A 21,164-nucleotide genomic window follows, 5' to 3' on the forward strand; every position below is an offset into this window, starting at 1 on the left:
GAAACCCAATTGGAGCCAAAATAATTAATTATTGCAATTACCCTGGTCTGTTCTGCTGGCCTGTAAGAGTCAACGCCCCAGGGTGTGCACCCAGGGGACAGGATGAGGATCCCAGCACTGCGCTAACAGGTGGAAGCAGGCAGCAGTCCCTCTGCCACCCCCAGGTGCTCAGCACAACCAGCTTCAGCCTGGAAAACCAATCGTGCCAGGCAAAAAGGCCAAAGAGATCCATTTCAAGCCGGGGAAGGAACATCAGAGAGATTTTCTTGAGCTGGGGAGGGAACGTCATCTCCCGTTGGCATGTACTGCCATTCCCTTCTAAATTCATAAAAGTGCTCAAGCCCAGGTGCAAAGGACAACATGGGATTCCTCTGTTGCTCCCTTATGGGTATTTTTCCATCAGAAAATGCCCATTTCTCCCAGCTGTTCAGCAATGTGAAGAGTCTTGACATCCTGAACATCTTGTTAACGTGAAAACGATCTTGAAAGCTCTTCTTCTGCCAGAGCCTCAGCAGGATTTGAACACATTCCACCTTTTGTCTGTTTTTGTTTTATGGTGGCTGCTGCTTTTGTTCCTCCCCGTTACTCTTTAAAAAATGTTTCAGAGGGTTCGTGCCCTGTGACATCTCCCTGGTCTCAATGGGGTCCCTGGGGACAAGCCCTGAGCATGGCACAGCCGTGTGCAGTTGCTGGGAACGAGCTGGCTGGCAAGTGGACCCACTCAGCTCCCCTGGGAGACAATAAATATCCCAGAAAAATAAAGGCAGGTCAAGCTCTCCAGAACTTTTCGGCAGACTTGTGTTGCTTCCAAAACAACAAATTATTTCCCCAGACCTCTTATAAAGATTTTTATTTTTTTTCCTGTTTGGAGCAGACAGATAGGTTTATCCAAAGAATAGCAATAACATCTCCAGTTATATGAGAACACTCCTCTGCCTTGCTGAGAAACAAGCTCTTATGAAGAGCAGAAGTGCCGTGGAATAAGCCCAGAGATGCCCCAAACTTAAAATCTGTCAAATCCAAATTCTGTCAGCACCCAGAGGGTTTCTCTTTGTGAGGCAATGGCACTGTACCACAACATTCACAGCAGTGAACAAAGTCTCGTTTTATCCCTTATTGCAGTTAATTTCTGTACCTCTTTATTATCGACCCTAGCCTGACCTTCCTCTCCATAATTGCTCCAGAGAGAGAAGGAGTATCTTTTTAATTTAACTTTATTTTTTTAAATTCAGAGGCACAATTGTCACAAGTCTCTAGGCTGGAGAACCAAGTCATGTTTTTGGGGGCTTTCTGTCCACTGGACAACTTTGATATTTTACCTTCTTCATTTTCCATTTTTCAATTTTATTTTATTTATTTATTTATTTATTTAAGAAAAAAGGAGCCAATTAGTAATTAAATAACTAAGAGACTAATGAGATATCACTTGTGTGATTCACAAATTGCCTCTGTTACCTGAGTGGCACTCATGCAACTCATGATATCATAAATGGATATTTGTATTCTCGAGCTATTGCAGCCAGCAGATCAAAAAAATCTCTGGAATATTTATCCCAGGAGTTCACACCTGCCCTCCCTAACAAGTGGCATGAGACAGAAGGGATCTGTAAAAAAAACAGTGTTAAGCTCTTCACGCTGCCCTGCTGAGGAAATTAGTTAACTCAGGCTGAGCACGTATACGGGTGACTCCGTTAAATGGCTGCACAGTACACCTTTGGGACCCAAAGCCCCAGTCTGTTAACCTGCCTTCAGAAGTTCCAGCTCCAACAATAAATCTTGGAGCCTCGCTTACAGAAAAGCTCCACCGTCACCTCCCTGCAGAAGAGCAACTTAATAAATGCAGCAGTGCTTATTAGTGACTCATAAAAGCATCTGCAGTCTTGCCTGTGAACCAAACAGAGCGCAGCTTTTCGACAGGGATACAATGAGCAACTGCCTCTCTGAACCATTATATGATTAATTCTGTTCTCGTAGGGTTTTAGCCAATTTGTAAGCAAGCTCTACAGGAGAGCTTGGCCCATGATCCACGGCTTGCAAGCAAAAATAATAATGTTACGTGTACTTTTAATTTGGGGTTGACTTATTTGCAGGTGTAATTATTTGAATCCTTATATAAACTACAGCAGAGAAAATACAGATTAAACTCTACATCTTTTTTGTGTGTTTTTAAACTGTACCAAGAGTGCAGTGTTGAAGCAATTGGAAGTGGAAGATATCTCCTTGCTCAACTGCCCCCACACTGCTCAACTCAACTACAATGACACAAAGCATTAAAAACAATATTTTATTTTATTTTATTTTATTTTATTTTATTTTATTTTATTTTATTTTATTTTATTTTATTTTATTTTATTTTATTTTATTTTATTCCCAAAAAGGAGAGAGAGGGGTTGCAACTAGGCCAGAAGCAAATTGCAGAAAAGGGTTTTGTGCTGTGCTCTGAGCCAGCATAAAGAAAAGCAGCAGCTGATGAAAGGATCAAAAGATGTTCAACTTGTTGAGGATGAAATGCCTGGCAGAAGAAAGCAGCACGTGCTCCTCGATGCCCAGTCAGACACTTCTTCCCCCTCCTCTGACGCACGTGGGGATGGAGCAGGCTGGAGAGCTGCTGTTGGGAGCTGTGAAGCCTGGCCCTGGGACCTCCGGTTCCCCACATCAGGTCTGGCCAAGCCCACGAAGGATGAGCAGTTTTTTTGCTCACCTGGCACCTGATTCATACAGATTCTACAGCTGCTGACTTGGAAACACACATAATTCACCATTTCTTACATTAAAATCACATCAGTGCTGTCAACCATCTTGATTCTCTGCACCTATGGGGCCATGTGGGAAAAAAAACAATATGCATTTCTACTGAACAGACTTCTCCTCCAGCTGTATTTTATTCAGATCTATTCCTCCCCTCTCCCCAGCACATAATTATTTAAACTTAATCCCATATCTATCATAATTCCACTGCTGCCCAACAAACACCTTCGTCACTGTGGAGCAGGAGTTTTCCCCCTCGGATTTCCCACTGCTGAGAAAAAGCCACTTCGGGAGGCAAACAATGGAAATACAGCCAGAGGAAAGTGGTGGCTTCAAAAGGTTTCTGTTGTGAAAATCCAGGGCTGTAAAACACTTTGAGCAAAACATCGCCTATGGGGGGAGCGCAGCTTCAGCCCGGGCTGTCTGGGAGGAAGCGCCACGGCTGCAGACAGTCTTTGAAGATGTATTTGTGTGATAAAGTATGTCAGAAGCTCTGGAGACAGCAGGGAATGAAAAGACAGAGGCTGTGACAAAGTTTGGCTTGCTGAAAGATCTCATGTCTTGCACTGGGGTGTGGACAGCACGGACAAGGAAGAGCCTAGGCTTTAATGGGCAATTTTTAAATATAAGAATCGAGCAGCTGGCAATAGAGAAGAAGAGCAGTGTGTCACAGGCAGACGTGGCACCCCAGGCAGGAGGTGCAATGATTTAAGTGACGCCGTGCTGTGAGCCTCCGACCAGATTCGTCCCGACAGAGGAGGGCACTCTGCAAGCAAGCTGACTCAGCACGTAGGTAACACCGGGGATGGATTTGTACAGAAGCTGGACCAGAACTTTCTGATTCCTTTCCAGAGCATGACATCCTCCTGTCTGCACTGAGCTGAAGGCAAATACCTATTATTGCAGAAAGGATTTTCTTCCCCCCATCCTCTCCTGCTCTGGACCTCCCTCCTACCAGGCTATGCAGCAGAACCAGGTGGTGCAAAGGACAGGAAACACTGAAATCCTTTCCTTCTTCTGTCTCTTGTTACAAATGACTTTGCAAATAAACACAACATGATGATGGGAAGTTAGAAAGGGGGTTCCCAGAGCTGGACCTGAATTTAAAGTTTGGGAATATTTTTTCCCATACAGACACTCTTTGTACTGAAGTGTCCTCGTTCCTTCAGTGATGTTTCCCAAAGAGCCACAGTGAATTAGGAGGGATAAATTACATAACCGCTTGAGAACCATAAATCATGCACTTATGCATGATAGTCTTCAGTTGGGAGAAGAATCTCTTGGGGGAGTTTTTTTCCCTGGTTTTGGAGAGGGGAGGAGATAACAGAACGACTGGCCAGTCCTTGCCTCTAGCCCTGTTCCTAGGAGGACCCCAAGACTTGTCTAATCACAAATGGAAGTTAACCTTCCTCAAGCCAGATACTTTCTCCAGCTCTAGACACTTTCTTCTGGAGGAGAAGTTCTAGGTGTGACACCTGCATTTATTTCAGATCAGAAAAATGCCAAAGAGTTATTAATTTACAGTGACCATTATTTTGATTTCCATATTATTGAAACAAAAATATTTCACATTTCACCAATACAAAACATAACCTGAAATACTTCAAGACATTCTGCTGTAAAGAGTTCCCCACAGAAAACCTAAACCTTTTACTGAAATTCCCACAAATTATTTTGATCACAACAAAACCACCTCTCCTGCAAACAAATTTTTCATCAGAACCTTTATTGTTCCATGCTAAGCATGACGAATGCCACTTGCTTGTTTTCTCTTAGCCAGACTGTGAATTTCTCATGTGAAAAATTGTTTGTAGTCAGATGCAGCACTAAGAGAGCAGACAGCACTTAAGAAATCGATAGCAGTCCCAGCTTTCACCCCTCTGGTAAGAAAGTGAGATGTGGCAGGACCATTCCCTGATCCTGCAGATCTGTTACCTCTCCACTGAATATGTTTGTGGTGTTTGTTGAGAACTGTGTGTGTTAAGAGAGGAAGCAAAAAGCATACTAATAGCATCCACTGCACTCCAAAATGCTCCTTGGGATGGCTGCAGACCTTGGCTTGCTATGGATACAGCTGTTTTCCTTTGCTTAAATAATCTGAGGAGATTTAAAAGGTTTGGAGGATGCTGTGGACATTCAGTAATACGGGCAGAAATCCTTGGTCACTTGAATGTCTGTAAGGGTCCATTAATGCAGACAGTCTCAGCGCATGGAAAGCCTTTGTCCTAAAAACACAAGATTTCCCCACTTACATCATGTTAGCACCCCAGCCATTTCTCCATGGATCTCCTGGGTGGAAGCAGTGAGAACTGAGCGCAGACAGCAGGCTCAGCACTCCCAAATTAAACCAGTGTGGTTAATTGAGTGAGGATTGCTGCAGGAAGAGCAAATAGGATTGAGGTCAGTGGTGCCTCCAACCCAGTGCAAAGGGAAATAAAACATCCAACTGAAAAAATAAGTGACCAGAGTGGTGTTTTTTTTTTTTTTTTAATATTTATTTATTGAAGAGCTAGTAGAAGCTGCTGGGGTTTGGTCTTGTGACTGAACCTGAATAGAAATACTTTAAAAGCACCCCTCCACCCTCTGCATTTCAGCAGCAAGCATTTAATTAACTAAAGGCATCTGAAATTGTGTATGAACCCAGTTGCCTCTGGAGCTGATCCTTCAACATCTTCTACAAGCATAATGCTAAGTAAATGGAAAACACTGTGAAATCAGACTGGGAATGAATTACACTAATTACCCTTACACATCTATAACTCTGTGAGGTGCCAGCTGACAGAGGTTTAGCCTGTCTGGCTTTAGCTTTTCAGCTTCACAAGTACAAATCACAGAAAACCCGAGTTTCAGACACATTAGGTCCTTTTTGTACCACGCACAGCGTTGATGTAATCTGAACATTGCCCCCTTGCACTGTAAAGCATTGCATTTCCCAAGGGATTTGAGCGACAAGGAAAGAAGTTTTGGGGAGGGTTGGTTTGGAACCAGCCCAGCAGCGGGGGGCAATGCACAGGATAGGGGTGTTGGGGTGGCACTCCTGAGCCATCCTGCCTCAAGCACAACTCCACAGAAACCCTGACACAAAGCACCCACTGCAGGAGGAAGCTGCTTGGGGTTGTGGTTTGCAACCAGGTACAAAAAAGCATCCATTCTCTGTGGGTCACCCGGGGCTGCCCCATAGGGACTGATTTCCCTTCTTCAAGCTGCAGCTGACCTGGAGGGCTGTAGCACTTCTTTGTGCTGCCAGCTTGAGCTCCAGGTCCAAATTCTTCTCAGCTCTTGGCTGCTTCCAAATTATTCTCTAGAGCAGCTGTGACCAGAAGGGAAAAGCTGCCGCTCAGTGAGGAAAGGTGCACCCATCACAACCACCCCATGCCCAGAAAAAACTCAGAAGCTTCCCTCCAGCCTCAGTCTCTCAGCAAGATGCAGAAGTTGCTCTCAGTGCAGGTCTGCTGTGAATGACATCACAGGGAGCCCTGCCATCTAGGATCACTGACAGGAGTGTGCTGCTCAGCACCACTTATCAATGGCACTTTTCAGATGGAAAAGAGGAAGTTAATTTCCAAGCACATAGGTCCAAAAAGAGCCAGGTTAAGTTTGGCCTACACAGGCTGACGGGAAATAAAACTTGGCACTCCTTCCTTGCTTTCCATCCACAAACCTCAGAGCCTTTTACAAATATTAGCAGAGCAGTGACCTTCCCAGCTCGAGTGAAGAAATTAGATGCTGGGAAAGCCTCATCCAATCCCACTCCCTATGTGGTCCTCACATGGTGGCTGCAATAAAAGCGTTTCTTCTATTGCAATAATAATAAAATATAATAGCGCTGCAGAAAATGAGAAACACAACATGATTGTGTTGTGTATCGGGGCAGTGAGCAGCACTACTCTGCGTTCTCCCAAGTGGCTTTGGATACTTTAAAGACATGATTTTCGTGAGGCTTTAGGCTCAATGACATAGGCCTTTAAAGGAGTCAAAGTGGTGCACTCCAGCAACGAGCTGTTTGGAGGATTTACGTCCTGCTACTGCTCCTTTCGAAAGGCACAGCTGATGTGCTGCCTCGGCTGTCAGCGTTGGCAGCCCGTGGTTCAGAACATGATATAATCATCCGTATATTTATCAGCAGGGACAAAAGACTAAAATGTATTTGAACAAGGGAAAAGGGGGGATGGAGACCCACGATTAATTTTAGAAATAACAAGCTGCAAGTTGCACAGTCACAAAGCGGGGGCTGGAATGCAGTTTTCCAGAGTTTGTAAAGACTCATTTAATTTCTATAGAAACTGAGCAGCAAACAGGTAATTTTCTCTGAAAATTGCTTCTATCACCTCCGTAATGCTCTGTAAGAGGAATACATTTCCCTTGTGCCTTCTTAATCCCCTGTTATTTTCATTATAAATTTAATTAAGCTCTTCTGGAGAACGCTCTATGACATACGAGCTGAGTTTTGTTTTTCTATCAGAGCGATGATAGAAATGAGCTGCTGAATTATGTGGCAATTGCATTTCTTTATTCCGTGTTAATTTTCAAATGAGATTAAGCACTTTGCTCCCCCCAGGTCAATCTGTGCCACTAAAGCTGAGTGCAGAAGCCCCACGGGGATGCCCAAGAGGCCGAAGTGCCTCCAGCCACTCCTCTCCTCCTTGGTTCAATGCCGCAGCTCCCACTTTGCAGAACATTCCCGAGGAAATCAGGAGAATTACAGCAGCTCTCAGCACCACAGCAGAAAGGAATCCAGAAGCATCTCACTTTTTCTGGGGAAATTGGCATTTGAGGATCCTCCCTGCACTAGGGCTCAGACAAACACCGCTGCCTCATGATGCCTTCTGCTGTGGGTGCCCTCAGAGCAAGATGTTGGTGCTGTTCCCAGAGGGATGCAGCTGCCCTGGGCTTTACAGGGCCAGTTACCAAGCAACATGTGCAGCATCCTCCCTGTTCCGCAGAGCAGGACCAAGGCACCTCTCCTTGTTTGCCTCTCTGCATGTTTTGAAGAGAAGATTTACATGTGTTCTAGGCTGATCCCCTGCTTCTCAGCATCTTGGTTGTTTCATATAATTAGTTGATAATCCTGGATAAAATCTATCGAGTCATGAGATTACCAGCATCTGCAGTTACACAAATTACGTCTGAAGGCATTATAATAATTACAATTTATGTTACCAACACAAGGGTTCTCAAAGCAGCATCTAGGCTGTCTCTTGTGTGAAAACCAAACCCGTGCCCCCTAATTTTCCATTTTCCCCAAGTGGCAGCTGAGAGCAGCTGCCTCTCCTCCTGCTCGGCAGGCGGCTGTGGCACTGCCACGAGCTCTGCTCAAGCTCAGCAGCTGGCTTGCCAAAGACACACAGGCAGTCTTTTCCACATCTCAGCCACAGGGTTTCGAGAGCTGGCCACAAACTTCAAAAATAAACCCTCAGGTGGCACCATCATTACTGAATAATTAAAGATTGAATGCCTGTCACTGCTCAGCATTTGTCAGGGATGCTGCTGTCCTACAGCCTTCAGTTCAGCTCCCTGAAAGCAGAGTGGTAATGTCACATCAGTGTCCCTGAGAAGAGAAGGAAGTAAGCAAGAAAAGCTCATGTGACATGGGCTTACATCAAGGCTGAATGGGTAAAAAAAAAAAAAAAAAATCACTAATATTTAAAAAAGTCTTAATTTTACACATTAACACATTCCCTGGTTGCTTCTCCCCTATCATCATAACAAATGCCATCACATGTAGGAGTACAGAGGCCAGCAAAGAAGCCAAAACATATGGATAAGACACAAGGGAGCAAGCTCCTATGTCCCTGCCCCTTGCTGAAAGCCACAACAGCACAGACAGGATGAGACACAGGCCCTGTGTGTGGGCAGGAGCCCGTCCTTCATGCCTCACTTTTCTCCCTCTGCCTCTCTATTTGGAGATTATAGCACATCAAATGAACACCAGAGGTTCCTGTCACAAATCCGGGCCCCTGGGATTGCACATCAACAGTCCTCCCCCCCGACTTACTTCAGTTACCACTGATGGTTTGGGTTATTTTTTGGGTTGTTGGCTTTTTTCATTAGCAAGACGCTACCAGTGCAGGGAGACAGACATGTCTGCTGCCAGCCACATCCATCATCTCGCAGAATTTCAAGCATCACTGCTAAGAAAAACATCTTCAAAGTGGTGTTGGAGTAAAAATGTCACACCAAGGGAGAGCTATCTGTCTGCGCCTCATCCTTCTTTAATGTTATGCTTCTGACAGCTTAACAACAGCTAAACAGCTTAGGTCTCAGCAAGAGGTTTCCAAGCTGTTTGAGAATGAGAAACAAGACATTTTAATTAGAGGCAAAGCTTCCGCTTTGCTGCCGCCACCCCTCTGCGTGAGGCTCGTGGCGAGGAGCACTGTGGTGGCACAGCATAGGGGCCCTGGGCATCACCACAGCCAGTGGGACCCCTGCAAATGCTGCTTGTCCCCAGGGACACCCGTCCTCTCCACCAGTCACGGAGCATGGTGGTGGCATTTTAGCCAGGCACCCATTCCCAGCTTTGCTGTTGTTGATAACAGTGCAGTGAGTTTGTCTCCAGCACCCCCAAGAAGTAACCGTAACAATTGCAGGATGCATGCAGAGGTATTGTCCTTTTTACTCCCCTGCAACACAAACACATGAGAAACAGAAGATACTTGCCATGGTTCTGCTGTCCACACGATGCAGTAAAACTGCTTTGAATTTCAAGCTCCCATCAAGGCACCAAGCAGCATGGGGAGATAATTTCAGTGCATTAAATTGCAGGCTTTCCCCTGAGTAACGAGAAAGGGATAACCCCACCCAGCCATCCCTGCTGGTGGAAGGTCCCCAGAAAAATGGCTTTGTGAGAGTCACCGGGGACACCAGCTTTAGTCTTCAGTTAGCTGCCTCCTCCCCATTTTTGGGGCACTGACTTTATGCAAGAAATGCAATTATCCTAAGCACCAGCAGCAGCACTGCCTCTTCCAAAGCCCAGCCTGTGTCCATGCCCTGGGCTGAGGTCAGGGCACATTTAGCAGCCAATGTTGGGAAACAACTCGGAATTCCAGAACTGGGCTCCAAAGTTGAACAGATGGGTTTAGCTCTTTGCTGGGGAACTACTCGCATGGTGGAGAAAAGCATGGGGACAGTACTGAGCAAATGAAGCTCCTCGGTCACCTGCAGGGCAGTTCTGCAGATGCTCTCTCTGCACACAGTGCTTCATCCTTACAAAGGGAAGCTCATCCATGAACAGCCACTGAAGGGTCTGAAATGATACAGCTGATGTATATATACAGTCTCCACACTGCACAAGGCATCCCCTAGGGAGATGTAACTGGGGAAAGGAAGGAAGGAAACTGAAGGGATAACGGCACCATCTGATAAAGGCTTCACCCCGTACTGCACAAAGGGCACAGGCTACAGATTTCCTTTGTCTCACTTACGGCAGCCTCTGAACCCACCCTGTAAGTCCCCATCCTCCTCCAGCTCTTTGGAAACTCAAGTCAATATCTGTAGTTAATATAAAAATTAAAATGAAAAAAGTAGGCTTTTTTTTTTTTTTTTTTTTTTTTTAATCTTATCAAGATAGAGTATTTGGGTTTTACTAGGGAGCAGTTAATGAACCACTTCATTTTTTTCCCCATAAGTAACATCATCCATTTCCCCACAGAAAATGGTTCAATTGAAAACAAAGTCAATTACATCCCATCATGTTGTAATAAAGTTAGTCTTCTGAAGACAGCCAGAAGAAGAAAACCTTTTTGGCATATGAAAAATGGGGAAGGTTTCCTTCAGGATCCAAAGGCAGAAAACAGCAGGGCTGTGTTGCAGACACCAGCCCTATTCCCACCGGGCGAGGCAGGTTCCAGAGCCCAGAGCCCAGTCGAGGACGCTGCAGCCCCCTCACTCTGCCTGGTTTAAGGCAAAGCCCTCGTTACATCTCCAGCTGGTCAAATATCAAAAGAAAATAAATGCGCAAGGAGTGACTAAGAGATTTTTAATAGCAGACGTGGTCATTACAGCTGTCCCACCTGATCTTTTATTTAACGCAGTCCAGAGAGCTTCAGTGGGTTAAAGCTAATCTAAGGAAAAGCACGCTGTGCCGAGCACTGAGATACAGTTATGACTCACTCTTGGCAATATATCATCATTTCCACAGAGCACTTGAAGCCTGATGTTTCTGTTCCAACCCCCCTGCTCTGTCCTGCCCAGCCAGCTGCCAGCTTTCCCCATACAACCAGCAGCCCTCAGACACTGCAGGGGAGCAGCAGGGAGCCTGTAGGGAGCTACTGGGCACAACCTCCCTGTGTTAGGGTAGCTCTGCTTGTTTCGAGGAGTTCCATGTCTTCTACCATTCACCCTGCTCACACAAAGTAAAGACCCTTGAGACCTTGAAGACCCAGCATTTCTGAGTGGGTAAAGCACCAAAGATGGCACTGGAATACCAGCAGAGCAAATAAAAACAGTAAGAGCCATCCAGCTGGAGGAGACAGAGCCTCCAGCACAGCTCTACTGCTTTGCAGGCTGAGCACAGCTCCCAGAGTTATTTTTCTAGAGCTCACTGCTGGGGCAAAATGGCTGTTGGCATGAGGGCTGGGACCTTGAGGAGGGCTGCTGGGGGCTGTTACTTGCTGAGCACTGCTGTGCAAGCACTGCGGGGTCTGAGACCAAAATGATCAAATCCATGAAGACTGCATGTTTTCCAGAAGGATAATCAAGCCTTGTGTGCTAATAACCTGCAGCTAAGGGTGCAAGCAAGCCCCACCTGACTGCTCCCACAGAAATGCAAAGTAAACTCCCAGCTACTCAGTGTCTTTAAAAAAGCAGGCCATGAGATTTGGTTACCCAGATTAAATACTGCTTTTCTAAGAAGGAACTCTTTTAACCTGTGAAAATCTTAAAGCAGCATTTTGTCACTAGGACTGGAGGTTATTGGCAGCCTTCACAGCAGAGAACAGGATCCAGAACTGCACCCTTTCTTGGCTTATCCTTCAAGTCCTTCAAGCCATCTTTCCAATGACAGCCTCAGTGCTGAAAGCCTGGAGCATGGAGGTGGTCAATAAATAATTTGAACGTTCACGAAAAAAAAGCTCTTGGCTCCTTTTTAAATTTTTCTCTGAAAGGATGGGGTGGAATTATTCAGGATGTTTTGTTTTGTTTTTCTCCATGTTGCACCCATTTAAATCATTCTTACTAGTGATTTTTCTTCTTAGTTTTATTTTTAATAAAGATTCTTGTTACAAAAATGAGATGTCAGAAAATCTGACACATTGCTGTACCATATGCTTAGTGTCTATTTCCAGCAGCAGGTGAGAATCTCAAGATTCAATTCCCACCTGTGCCAAGCCATTTTACACCAATCTGCTCTGTAGGAAAACATGGAATAAAAGAAATAAAATCTGTGGAAGACATGTATATATGTGCACTGCTGTGCAGTTTCAGCATTGTCCTTATAAAAAGGGAGTTCATATATTTCCATCTCCATTGTGATACAATGAGTATCACAACAGGAAAGCATTGCCTAACGCCAACATCACAAAGTCAACTATAAACTTGATCAGACTCAACTATTAACTTCTACAAACTTGGTCAGACTCTCAAAAATAACTTGTCATCTTCCTTCTATAGCTCTGTTTACTTTTACTTTTTTAGTGTTTATACTTCGGAACTTCCATTAAAGAAAAAAAAAAAATCTCCTGCAATCACCAGGTGCCAGGAGATGGTGGTTTAAGACATAGCACCTGATGTTGGAAAACTCAAGTCGTAAATGCCAGACTTGATGAGTCTACAAATCTGTCCTTCTTGGAACAAATCTGGGTCTTGAAATCTTAGCATCATTCACCAGAGTCCTATTCCCTGATTTATTCATCACTGAGTCCTTGCCTTGGAGCAGCGTAATGATATTTTCCTTCTGATGTCTAATTGCCAGCTGGAGGGCTGTACAGCCAGTAATATCTTCCACATCCAGCAGAGCACCGGCCTTAATCAAGGTCTTGATAATGGCCATATTGCCCTTGAGGACAGCAAGGTGCAAGGGTGTCCAGCCCACTTTGTTCTTGGCATTGACATCTGCCCTGCACTCCAGCAGGTTGATGACGGTCAGAAAGGAGCCCCGCTGGACTGCAAAGTGTAGGGGGGCCCACTCCGACTTCTCGGCGATGTTGGGGTCTGCCCCACATCTCAGCAGCTCGCAGACCACTGACTCTTCGCTGTAGCGAGTGGCCAGGTGAAGCGGCGTCCAGTCCATGCTTCCTCTGGCATTCAGCTTGGCGTGGCTGTCCTTCAGCAGGTGGATGATTTCAATGTGCCCTTTGAAAGAAGCCAGGTGCAGCGGGGTCCAGCCTTTGTCTGTCCTCAGCTCCACATTGGCTCCGTATTTGATGAGCTTCTCGCAGATCAGGTACTTCCCCCTGGCCACGGCCAGGTGCAGGGCACTGTAGTGGTTTTGATCCAGGCTGTTGACGGAGGCCCCGTTCTTCAGCAAGTAGTGGACGACCCTGAACTTCCCCCGCTCCACCGCGACATGAAGCGGTGTCCTGTGGTTCTTCTGCTTCTTCTCCAGGTCTGCCCCTTGGCTGGCAAGGAGTTTGACCAAGCTGACGTGCCCAAAGCAAGCTGCCACGTGGAGGGCTGTTTTCCCGTCTACCTCCTGGGTGTTGGAGTCAGCCTGGCGCGACAGCAGCACGCGGGCCACGTTCTCAAAGTTGTTCTGTGATGCCAAGTGCAGGGGGGTCCACCCGTCGTGCTCCTGAGCATTTACCTGCGCCTGGTGGTCTAGCAGTAGGCGGACAATTCTGTCGTCCCCATTCTGAGCTGCGAAGTGAAGAGGTGTCCAACCATCCTCGTCGGGCATGTTGATGTCCGCGTCGTGCTCTATCAGCACTGAGCAGATCTCTGGGGACCTCCTCTGAACAGCCATGATGAGCGGGGTGTAGCCGCAGACTGCCTGGCTGTTCACATCAGCTTTACAACTCAGGAGAAACTTCACCTTGTCCACGTCTCCCTGGATCACCATGACATGAAGCAGCGTCAGGCCGTTGTCGTGGACTCTGCAGATCTCCTCGGACAGGACGTCCTCAGGACTTTCGGTCTCACCCTGAGAAGGTGGCACATGGACCTCCTGTTTACCCGTTTCTATAGGCGGGGGAAACAAAACAGCAGGGAGGGAGTGAGACCAAGCGAAGCAGCTTGGTGTGCACAAAATGGGAGGGAGGGACAGCAGGTGAATCTTCATACTATGCGATGAGATAAAAAGCATCTTAGAGATAAGGAACGTGAAGTAAGGCCAGATGGCTACAGGCAGTCTCTTACAAAGCAGAGAGGCCAAGCTCTCCATCATGGGAGCTCTGCTATTTCCTTTATAGTTCCTCTTCCTTAACTTAAAATGAAAAGTCACCCACAAGGAAAACTTCCTAGAGCCACATCTTTATCTCTAGAGAGCAAGGAAATAGGCTATTCTCGTGGATTTCCCCTTCTTTATCTTTGAATTATGAAGAAAAGTTCCCTACTTACCGGCACTTCTGGGGGCTTGGGAGAAGATAAACTCTTCTTTGTCACTCTCATTTTCAGGAAGGGGAAAAGAAAAAGCCGTAAGAGAAAGTTGCCTATTTGCATTATATACTTTTTGTAGATTTCTTCTTTGCTCTAGAATTTCATATTACCATTAATGTGGTTTTTATCAAGTCCTGTGAAAGTCAGCAGAGCAAATCATGACACTAATGGGAATGCAGGAACCTGAAAATGATCTCTGGATATCAGTGGGGTTTTGTCCTTCTCACTCCTCTGCTACCAAACATACCCAAACACTACCTTCTTATTTCAGCACATGCCCATGGCAGCATCTCATTTGGTCATTTGCTTTGTTGTGCAGGGAATCCAGACCCCCCCACCTCCTTGACGTGCTGTGCTGGATGCTCTTGTTTCTTGCTGACTGCACAACTTGGCAAACCCCCAGAACAGCACTAGTCCTCAACTACTAATTCTGCTGAAACCTGATTCTTTATTAGTCACAGAAACACAGGGATTTAATTTTTTTTTTTTTTTTTCCTCCCCAAAGGTTATTTAAATTGCAGTGTCCTCCATTTCTTGAAGCTAGAAAATGATCCAGTGAACACATCTGCCAGTGCCATGAGCAGAACCTGAGTGAATCTGTGTTTGCCTGAGCTTCTGTATATGACTGAAGACTCCTTGATAAAACCTCTTCCTCTCAGCAAGCAGAAAGAAGGGTCTTCCTCTTGGACTGTCTATCATTTAGCACACCAGCCAGCTTCCTAAATTATTTATTTTTTTTCCTAAAAGAACTGTGGATGTAACCCTATGCAAACAAACTGGGCAAAGTGTGCCCAGTGATGGGAGAGGAAACCCAGCATTGGGAACTGGTAAGACAAGGGAAAGGAGTCTGGGAAACTTCCCGAGGGTGCTGGAAGGCCTCCAAGGCTCACCTGCTGGCTCCCCGAGATGGCAGGCTTGTGGGACATCTTCCTGACGAGGCGCTCGTTCTCCGGATCTACGACGAGGCTTTGTATCAGGGACAGCAGCATGTCTGTTTCCACAGGGATATCTGCAAAGAGGCCGGGAGCTGCCCACGTGCTCGGAGCCCAGTTGGCACCCAAGGCTGTGGAAGTTCTCCACACAGCCCCCGCACAGGGAGGGGGGAAAAAGGGAGAAAGGGAATGTGATGACAGCAGATGGGCACCAACCATTTCCACGGCAACAGGCAATTTATCTGGTAATGACTTAAACACAAGCTTATCCCCCTTTGTGAATCCATGCAGCTGACCTTTCCCTAATCCATGCCACGTTTGGTTACTGCACCTGTAAAGCTCGGCCGCTGCTTTGGGTCCTGGTCCCAGCACCTCTTCATCAAGTCTACCATCTGCTGGCACTCCCCTGGCCAGTCATCGCGGGTGGGCTCCAGGCACGGCCTCTTTCCTGCTGCAACCTTGACTATAATGGCCATCATGTTGGCTCCTGAAAGAGTCACAACGGTGTGTGCTGGGCTTTCCTCCATGAATGTGGCTGCAATAAACATTTCATAAGTGCAGAGCATGTAAGAAGTGCTCTCATATTTACCTGCATAAGGTTTCTTCTGCATAAGCACCTCCCAAATGACGATTCCGAAGCTGCAGGCAACGAGAGATCGTGAGCAATCATTCCCATCGTGTTCTCATTGTGCATGGATATAAAATCCACCTATTGCTTTCATCTTCTTGAGAAATGGAAAAATTTGGAACGGCGTCCTTCAGGATGGAAGAACTAGGATTTCATCCCCCATGCCCCAAAAGGACAATATCTTCTGAATCACTGCATACATCTCTAATGTCTCAGCCGCAGGGCTGGTGCAGTGAATGAGTGACTTACTGCATTTCCCATGAAAGTCAGGCTTTAAGTGCCTTTGGAGTCCATTTTATCCCTATTTTGTCACAGAGTCCCCGACTGTTGCAAGTTCATGTGCCCATGCAAATCCTTTGCTTTTTGTCTCGGGTTGCTGTGCAATGCAGTAACCAAGGAGCTGACAAATTTCCATAATGTACCTTGCATATGTGGGCAGCACAGCAATTTGGCCAAAAGGAAAAAAAGTTACACATCTTCTATCCACCTGCTACTGACCAAAATGAAGCTGAATACCCAAGTAGCCAAGCAATGTTACAGTTGTCTTAAAAATCAAAATAAATCTTAGCAGTGACGCCGCCTACTCCGCGCTCTAATCCTACTCCTTGCCCATAACAGCTCCCAGCAGCCTAGCAGGGTGTGAGGGAACCTAAGGCAAGGCAGTCTGCAGCTCGTATGGGACCAGGAGAGGCTCCTGGTTGGGACCAGCTGGTTATCCACACACCAACCCCTGCTCTCTTTCTCCACCTCTGAGGTCAGAGCAGCACACGTTACTTCCAGTGCTGCCAGCACGTCCCCACCAAGGATATTTGCAAGGCAGAGAGACGGGGCAATAAAATGAGGCAATGCCACAGTCTCTCTTCCTCTGTGCAAGAGCCAGGTGGCAACCCCGTCTCACCTGTGTGCAGAAAGGCAGCCCTTACCTGTACACATCGTATTTGATTCCTGGGGGCTTGGTGTTCTGGAGGAACATTTCGGGGGGGATGTAGCTCAAAGTGCCTCTCAGAGCAGAGCTTTCAATGTATTGCATTCGGCTTGACTGCTCCATCCATTTGGAGAGCCCGAAGTCTGAGATCTGCAAGCAGAGACAATGAGAGCCCCCCTGCCTCTAGCACTCACATGCCTTTCCTTGGTTTAGCTGGGAGCTAAATATCTCTCCGTCCTTCAGAATCAGGAGCATGAGGAGGCACCTAGCAGCTGAAACATGATAGGACTCTGGTAAAACTGAAGCCGGTGCTTTCCTCTGAGTCCAACAGAGCAGCATTTGCCCCCAAGCTAGACCCCAAAATTCCCCCTTCTGGCACAGATTGCCTGGAGTATTCCACACTATTTATTTACCAGCTGTTTCCTACAAGCCCCAGTGGCCAACTGCTCACTGAGTGTTCCTGAAGACCCCACCTCATTAGGATCCTGGACTCAAAACAAGCAATACACACTACTACTAAGCGAAATAACCTGTCCCTAAAAACATGAAGGTCATACCTTGACATGCATATTGCCGTCTAGGAGAATGTTCCCTGGCTTTAGATCTAGGTGAAGCAAAGGAGGTGTCATGCTGTGCAGGAAATTCATAGCCAAGCCCATCTCGTGGATAACCCGGAATTTGAGCTGCCAGGACATTTTGTGAGTGGGGAGAATTTTTTCCAAGGACCCTCTGGCCATATATTCCATCACTATGCCCAAAGGGCTGTTGCAGACCCCATAGATAGTGACAATGTGCTGGAATTTGATTTTCTCCATCTTGGTGGCCTCTTCCATTAGGCAGTTCACACTGTTTCTGGAAAAAAAATAATAAAATAAAATAAAATAAAATAAAATAAAATAAAATAAAATAAAATAAAATAAAATAAAATAAAATAAAATAAAATAAAATAATAAAATAAAATAAAATAAAATAAAATAAAATAAAATAAAATAAAATAAAATAAAATAAAATAAAATAAAATAAAATAAAATAAAAAAATGAACCAAGAGTTGTCATCAGTGCTGATCCACAGGCAGTTACTGAGTGACCGTATAGCTTAGGGGTTTCCAGCCTTTCCAAGCAGCCCTGCAAACCCCAGCAAGATTCATTGCCACAAATCAAAAGCATGAGGTGATAGGACTTTACAAAATGACCTGAGGATTTTGTGGGCAAATTCAACCACCAGCCTCCTAGAGAATCCTCGTCCATCTGTTTATTTTCACACCTTGGTGCATTCCCCAAGTGTCACTTCCCTGCGAGCATGCCATGGGCAGCAGCAGGGTGCTCCCTGCCTTTTCCATGCTCCCTGCCCCCAGGGCACGCACGAACCTGCAGGGACCTGCCCATGGCTAAGCTCTGCCTGCAGCTTTGGTCCCGGGGCAGTCTAGACATGTCTGCCCGTTGTTGCCAGCTTTGCCAGACCTGTTCCACTAAATCTTTGCATTTCCCAACTTGTTGAACAAGCTCAGAGTACGCTGACAGCAGCCAGGCAATAAAAGTGCCAAACCTGCACTCATAAAGCACACCTGGGAATGGATCTGGGCTTGCAACTACATTATGCCAAGACACTAATGTGTCTAAACTTAGTTCAGCTAAGCAAATCCCTCTGCCAGACTTCCTCCAGCAGGCTCCCCCCGGTTAAACACAGCTCTGGAGGAGTTGTCTCGGGTATTTTGCTTCCCACGGAGGAAGAGAGGCTTACCCCAGTAAGGCAGCTGCAACCTGCAGCACAGAGTGCTGCCTCTTGGTGCTTGTCCCTCCCCAAGAAAGAAGTGACTCGAGTGGCCTCCAGTTCCCTTCCTGGGACAGGACCAGGGCTGGGCACTGCAGGAGGGAGGACGCTGGAGCCCCAAGAAATGAGGCTTGTCAGGGAGGAGAGCAAGAGCCCCGAAGCAATCCTATAAGATTCCAAGTGCTTTAACTGTGTTGGAAACCTGTGATTGCATCTGTGGCTATATTTTTTTTTCTATGTGTTCCTTGGGATTTTTTTTCTTTTTCTCCCTAAAAATTGTCATTCCCAGCAGATCTGCAGACTAAAACCTTTGCAGCTGACAAGGGTTGAAGCAAGAGCACCTTTCAGACACCCCCTACCCTTCCAGGTGATGCACAGGTTCAGCTGCACCCGCCGAGCTCCTGCCCTCCTGGCATGCCTGTGCCCACAGGGATCCCTTGCATCATCCCACTGATCCACTGAATGACATCCCACAGACTTTCAGGGCTGAGGGACTGATGCTGGTCCTTCCAGCCCTCCTGGAAAGGAAGGAACTGGGGCAGAGCCATGGCATAGGACAGCATGCTCTTGCCTCGTAATCCAGAGCTTGTGGGGGTGACAGAAGTATAACGTTAGCCAGAGCAGCCCCAAGGCTGCTTGCCATATGTAAGGGGAAGAAGGCCTTTGAGAAACCTACGTTAGAGTGCAAAGTTGTTTTAAGGACAAAATAGCATAACCCCAATCCCTAGGAGACCCGTACAATAACTCATAAAGGCACATACACTCCCAGATACTTTTCCCAAACTCAGATTTTCAGATTTGGTTTTTCAAATCCTGGTGACTGCAGAAATGTTTTTAAAAATCAGTGAACATTTCTGCTTGCATTCAACAATTCTTCTGGAACATCTACTAGCATTTGAGATAATCCATGAAACCCACAAGACAAAACTCATTAGAATGGTACACACAGATGTAAAACTGATTGACTGGACACACTTCTTCCCCAGAAGAGAAAGTGCAAATGTAACATCTGAGGAACGCAAGCCTCGCAAACTAAAGGGGACAATCATACAATCTATGATCCCATTAATCACTGCCCAGATGAAACCAACTGTTGTCAGTAACATTATAAGAAAGTCCTATTGCTATGTGATTTTTAACCAGACGGGATCCTTCCAGCTTGAACGGTTCAGAATTTTAGATAAATAACTTCATTGGCTCAGCAAGCCCAGCCAAAAAAGCTGGAAATTCTCTGTCCCTGGGCTTTAAATCTAGAAACTTTACTAATTTAGTTTAAAAGCTACTCCTAATTCCCAGATTTCAATGTTGTCAGAAATAAGCTCTCCTTTCCTCTTGCACGTGCACATATATGCATAGGAAAGCGAGGCAGACCTCCAGGTCACTGGTGCTTGTCCAAAACCTCTGGAGTGCCCCTTTGGACACCTCCACCAGTTTTAGCCCCACATCGCCACAGATCTGTCCTTGGTGGCACGACCAGGAGAAGCTGGAAGAGAGCTGGTGGTTACCTCTCTGCGCTGGAGTCCTGCAGCAGGTACGGGGAGCATTTCACCGCATAGACCGTCCTCCACCTCCTGTGCTTGACTTGGTACACACACCCAAAGCCTCCACTGGCCACCTTAATCCAGTCCTCTTCGAAATCCTCCTTGCTGAAGATGGTCAAGCTGCCCAGTTGTGGGTCTGCCTCTGCAGTCATGACAGACAAGGCAGCCTGGCTGGCTGCCTCCTGCTCGGGCGCTCTCGGGGAAGAACCAAGGAGCTCCTCTGCTCCCGATTTGCATGGGGAGGTGGGGAGTTGCCCAAAATGAGCCATGTTACTCACTGCCAAGAGGTGGATCCCGAAGCATCACGCTCGCCCCGTGCAAGGAGCTGCAGTGCTGCAGTGCCTGGAGCCTCGCTGGGCACAAATCCCCATCCTGTCCCACATCAAGCAGTGCTTACACCAAGCCAAGGCCTTTTCGTCTTCAATCTGTGTCCTGCCAGCAGGCAGGCTGGGGTGCAGCAGCAGCTGGAAGGGGTCAGACCCCAACTGGCCAAAGGGGTATTCCACACCATAGGGTGTCATGCTGAACAATTATGTGGGGGGTGGTTGGGGTGGGGGGACCGGCTGCTTGGGGATAAGCTGGGCATCTGTCAGCAGGTGGTGAGCATTTGTGTTGTGCATCACTTGTTTTGTGCATGTTGTTATTAGTAGCACTCTTATCATTGTTATTATTTTCCTTTATTTTCTGTCCTAGTGGACTGTCTTTATCTCAACACAGGCTTCATTTTTCTGATTCTTTCCCCCATCCCGGAGAAGGGAGGGTAAGGGGGCGGCTGTGTGGTGCTGAGGTCAAACCAGCTCCCCCCCAGATAACTCTGACCCCCTGCACCATAACCATGTTACCACAGGGTGCCTGCTGAGCACCATCCTGACAGTTCCCCGCCTGTCCCAGAGGCAGCCACTGCCCCCCCGGGCCCTGGTCCCACTACAGAAGACCCCCATGTGTCCCCCGCTTTGTCCCCGGCCACACTTGGGTGCTGTGCCCAGCTCCTGAGCCACGAACAGCCTCTCTCCGTGTTCCTGAGAAGCTGCCGTGCTTCAGACAGGGATGTGTTGTGGGTGCACGTCGGTGCTAAAAGCAGCATGGCTTT

General features: G+C 46.8%; 1 protein-coding gene across 1 annotated transcript; it reads right to left on the minus strand.

The window, feature by feature from the left end:
* Positions 1 to 12,511: 12,511 nt before the first annotated feature.
* Positions 12,512 to 20,226, minus strand: ANKK1 (ankyrin repeat and kinase domain containing 1). The gene is made up of 8 exons (XM_032201746.1): positions 20,039 to 20,226; positions 17,320 to 17,614; positions 16,761 to 16,912; positions 15,799 to 15,848; positions 15,541 to 15,696; positions 15,168 to 15,286; positions 14,239 to 14,284; positions 12,512 to 13,860 (listed from the first exon to the last, which is right to left on the minus strand). Exons 1-8 carry the CDS (start codon positions 20,224 to 20,226, stop codon positions 12,512 to 12,514), a joined length of 2,355 nt encoding a protein of 784 aa, XP_032057637.1.
* Between the last annotated feature and the right edge of the window lie 938 nt (positions 20,227 to 21,164).

The sequence above is a fragment of the Aythya fuligula genome, chromosome 22 (genome assembly GCF_009819795.1).
Source record: "Aythya fuligula isolate bAytFul2 chromosome 22, bAytFul2.pri, whole genome shotgun sequence".
Classification (NCBI taxonomy): domain Eukaryota; kingdom Metazoa; phylum Chordata; class Aves; order Anseriformes; family Anatidae; genus Aythya; species Aythya fuligula.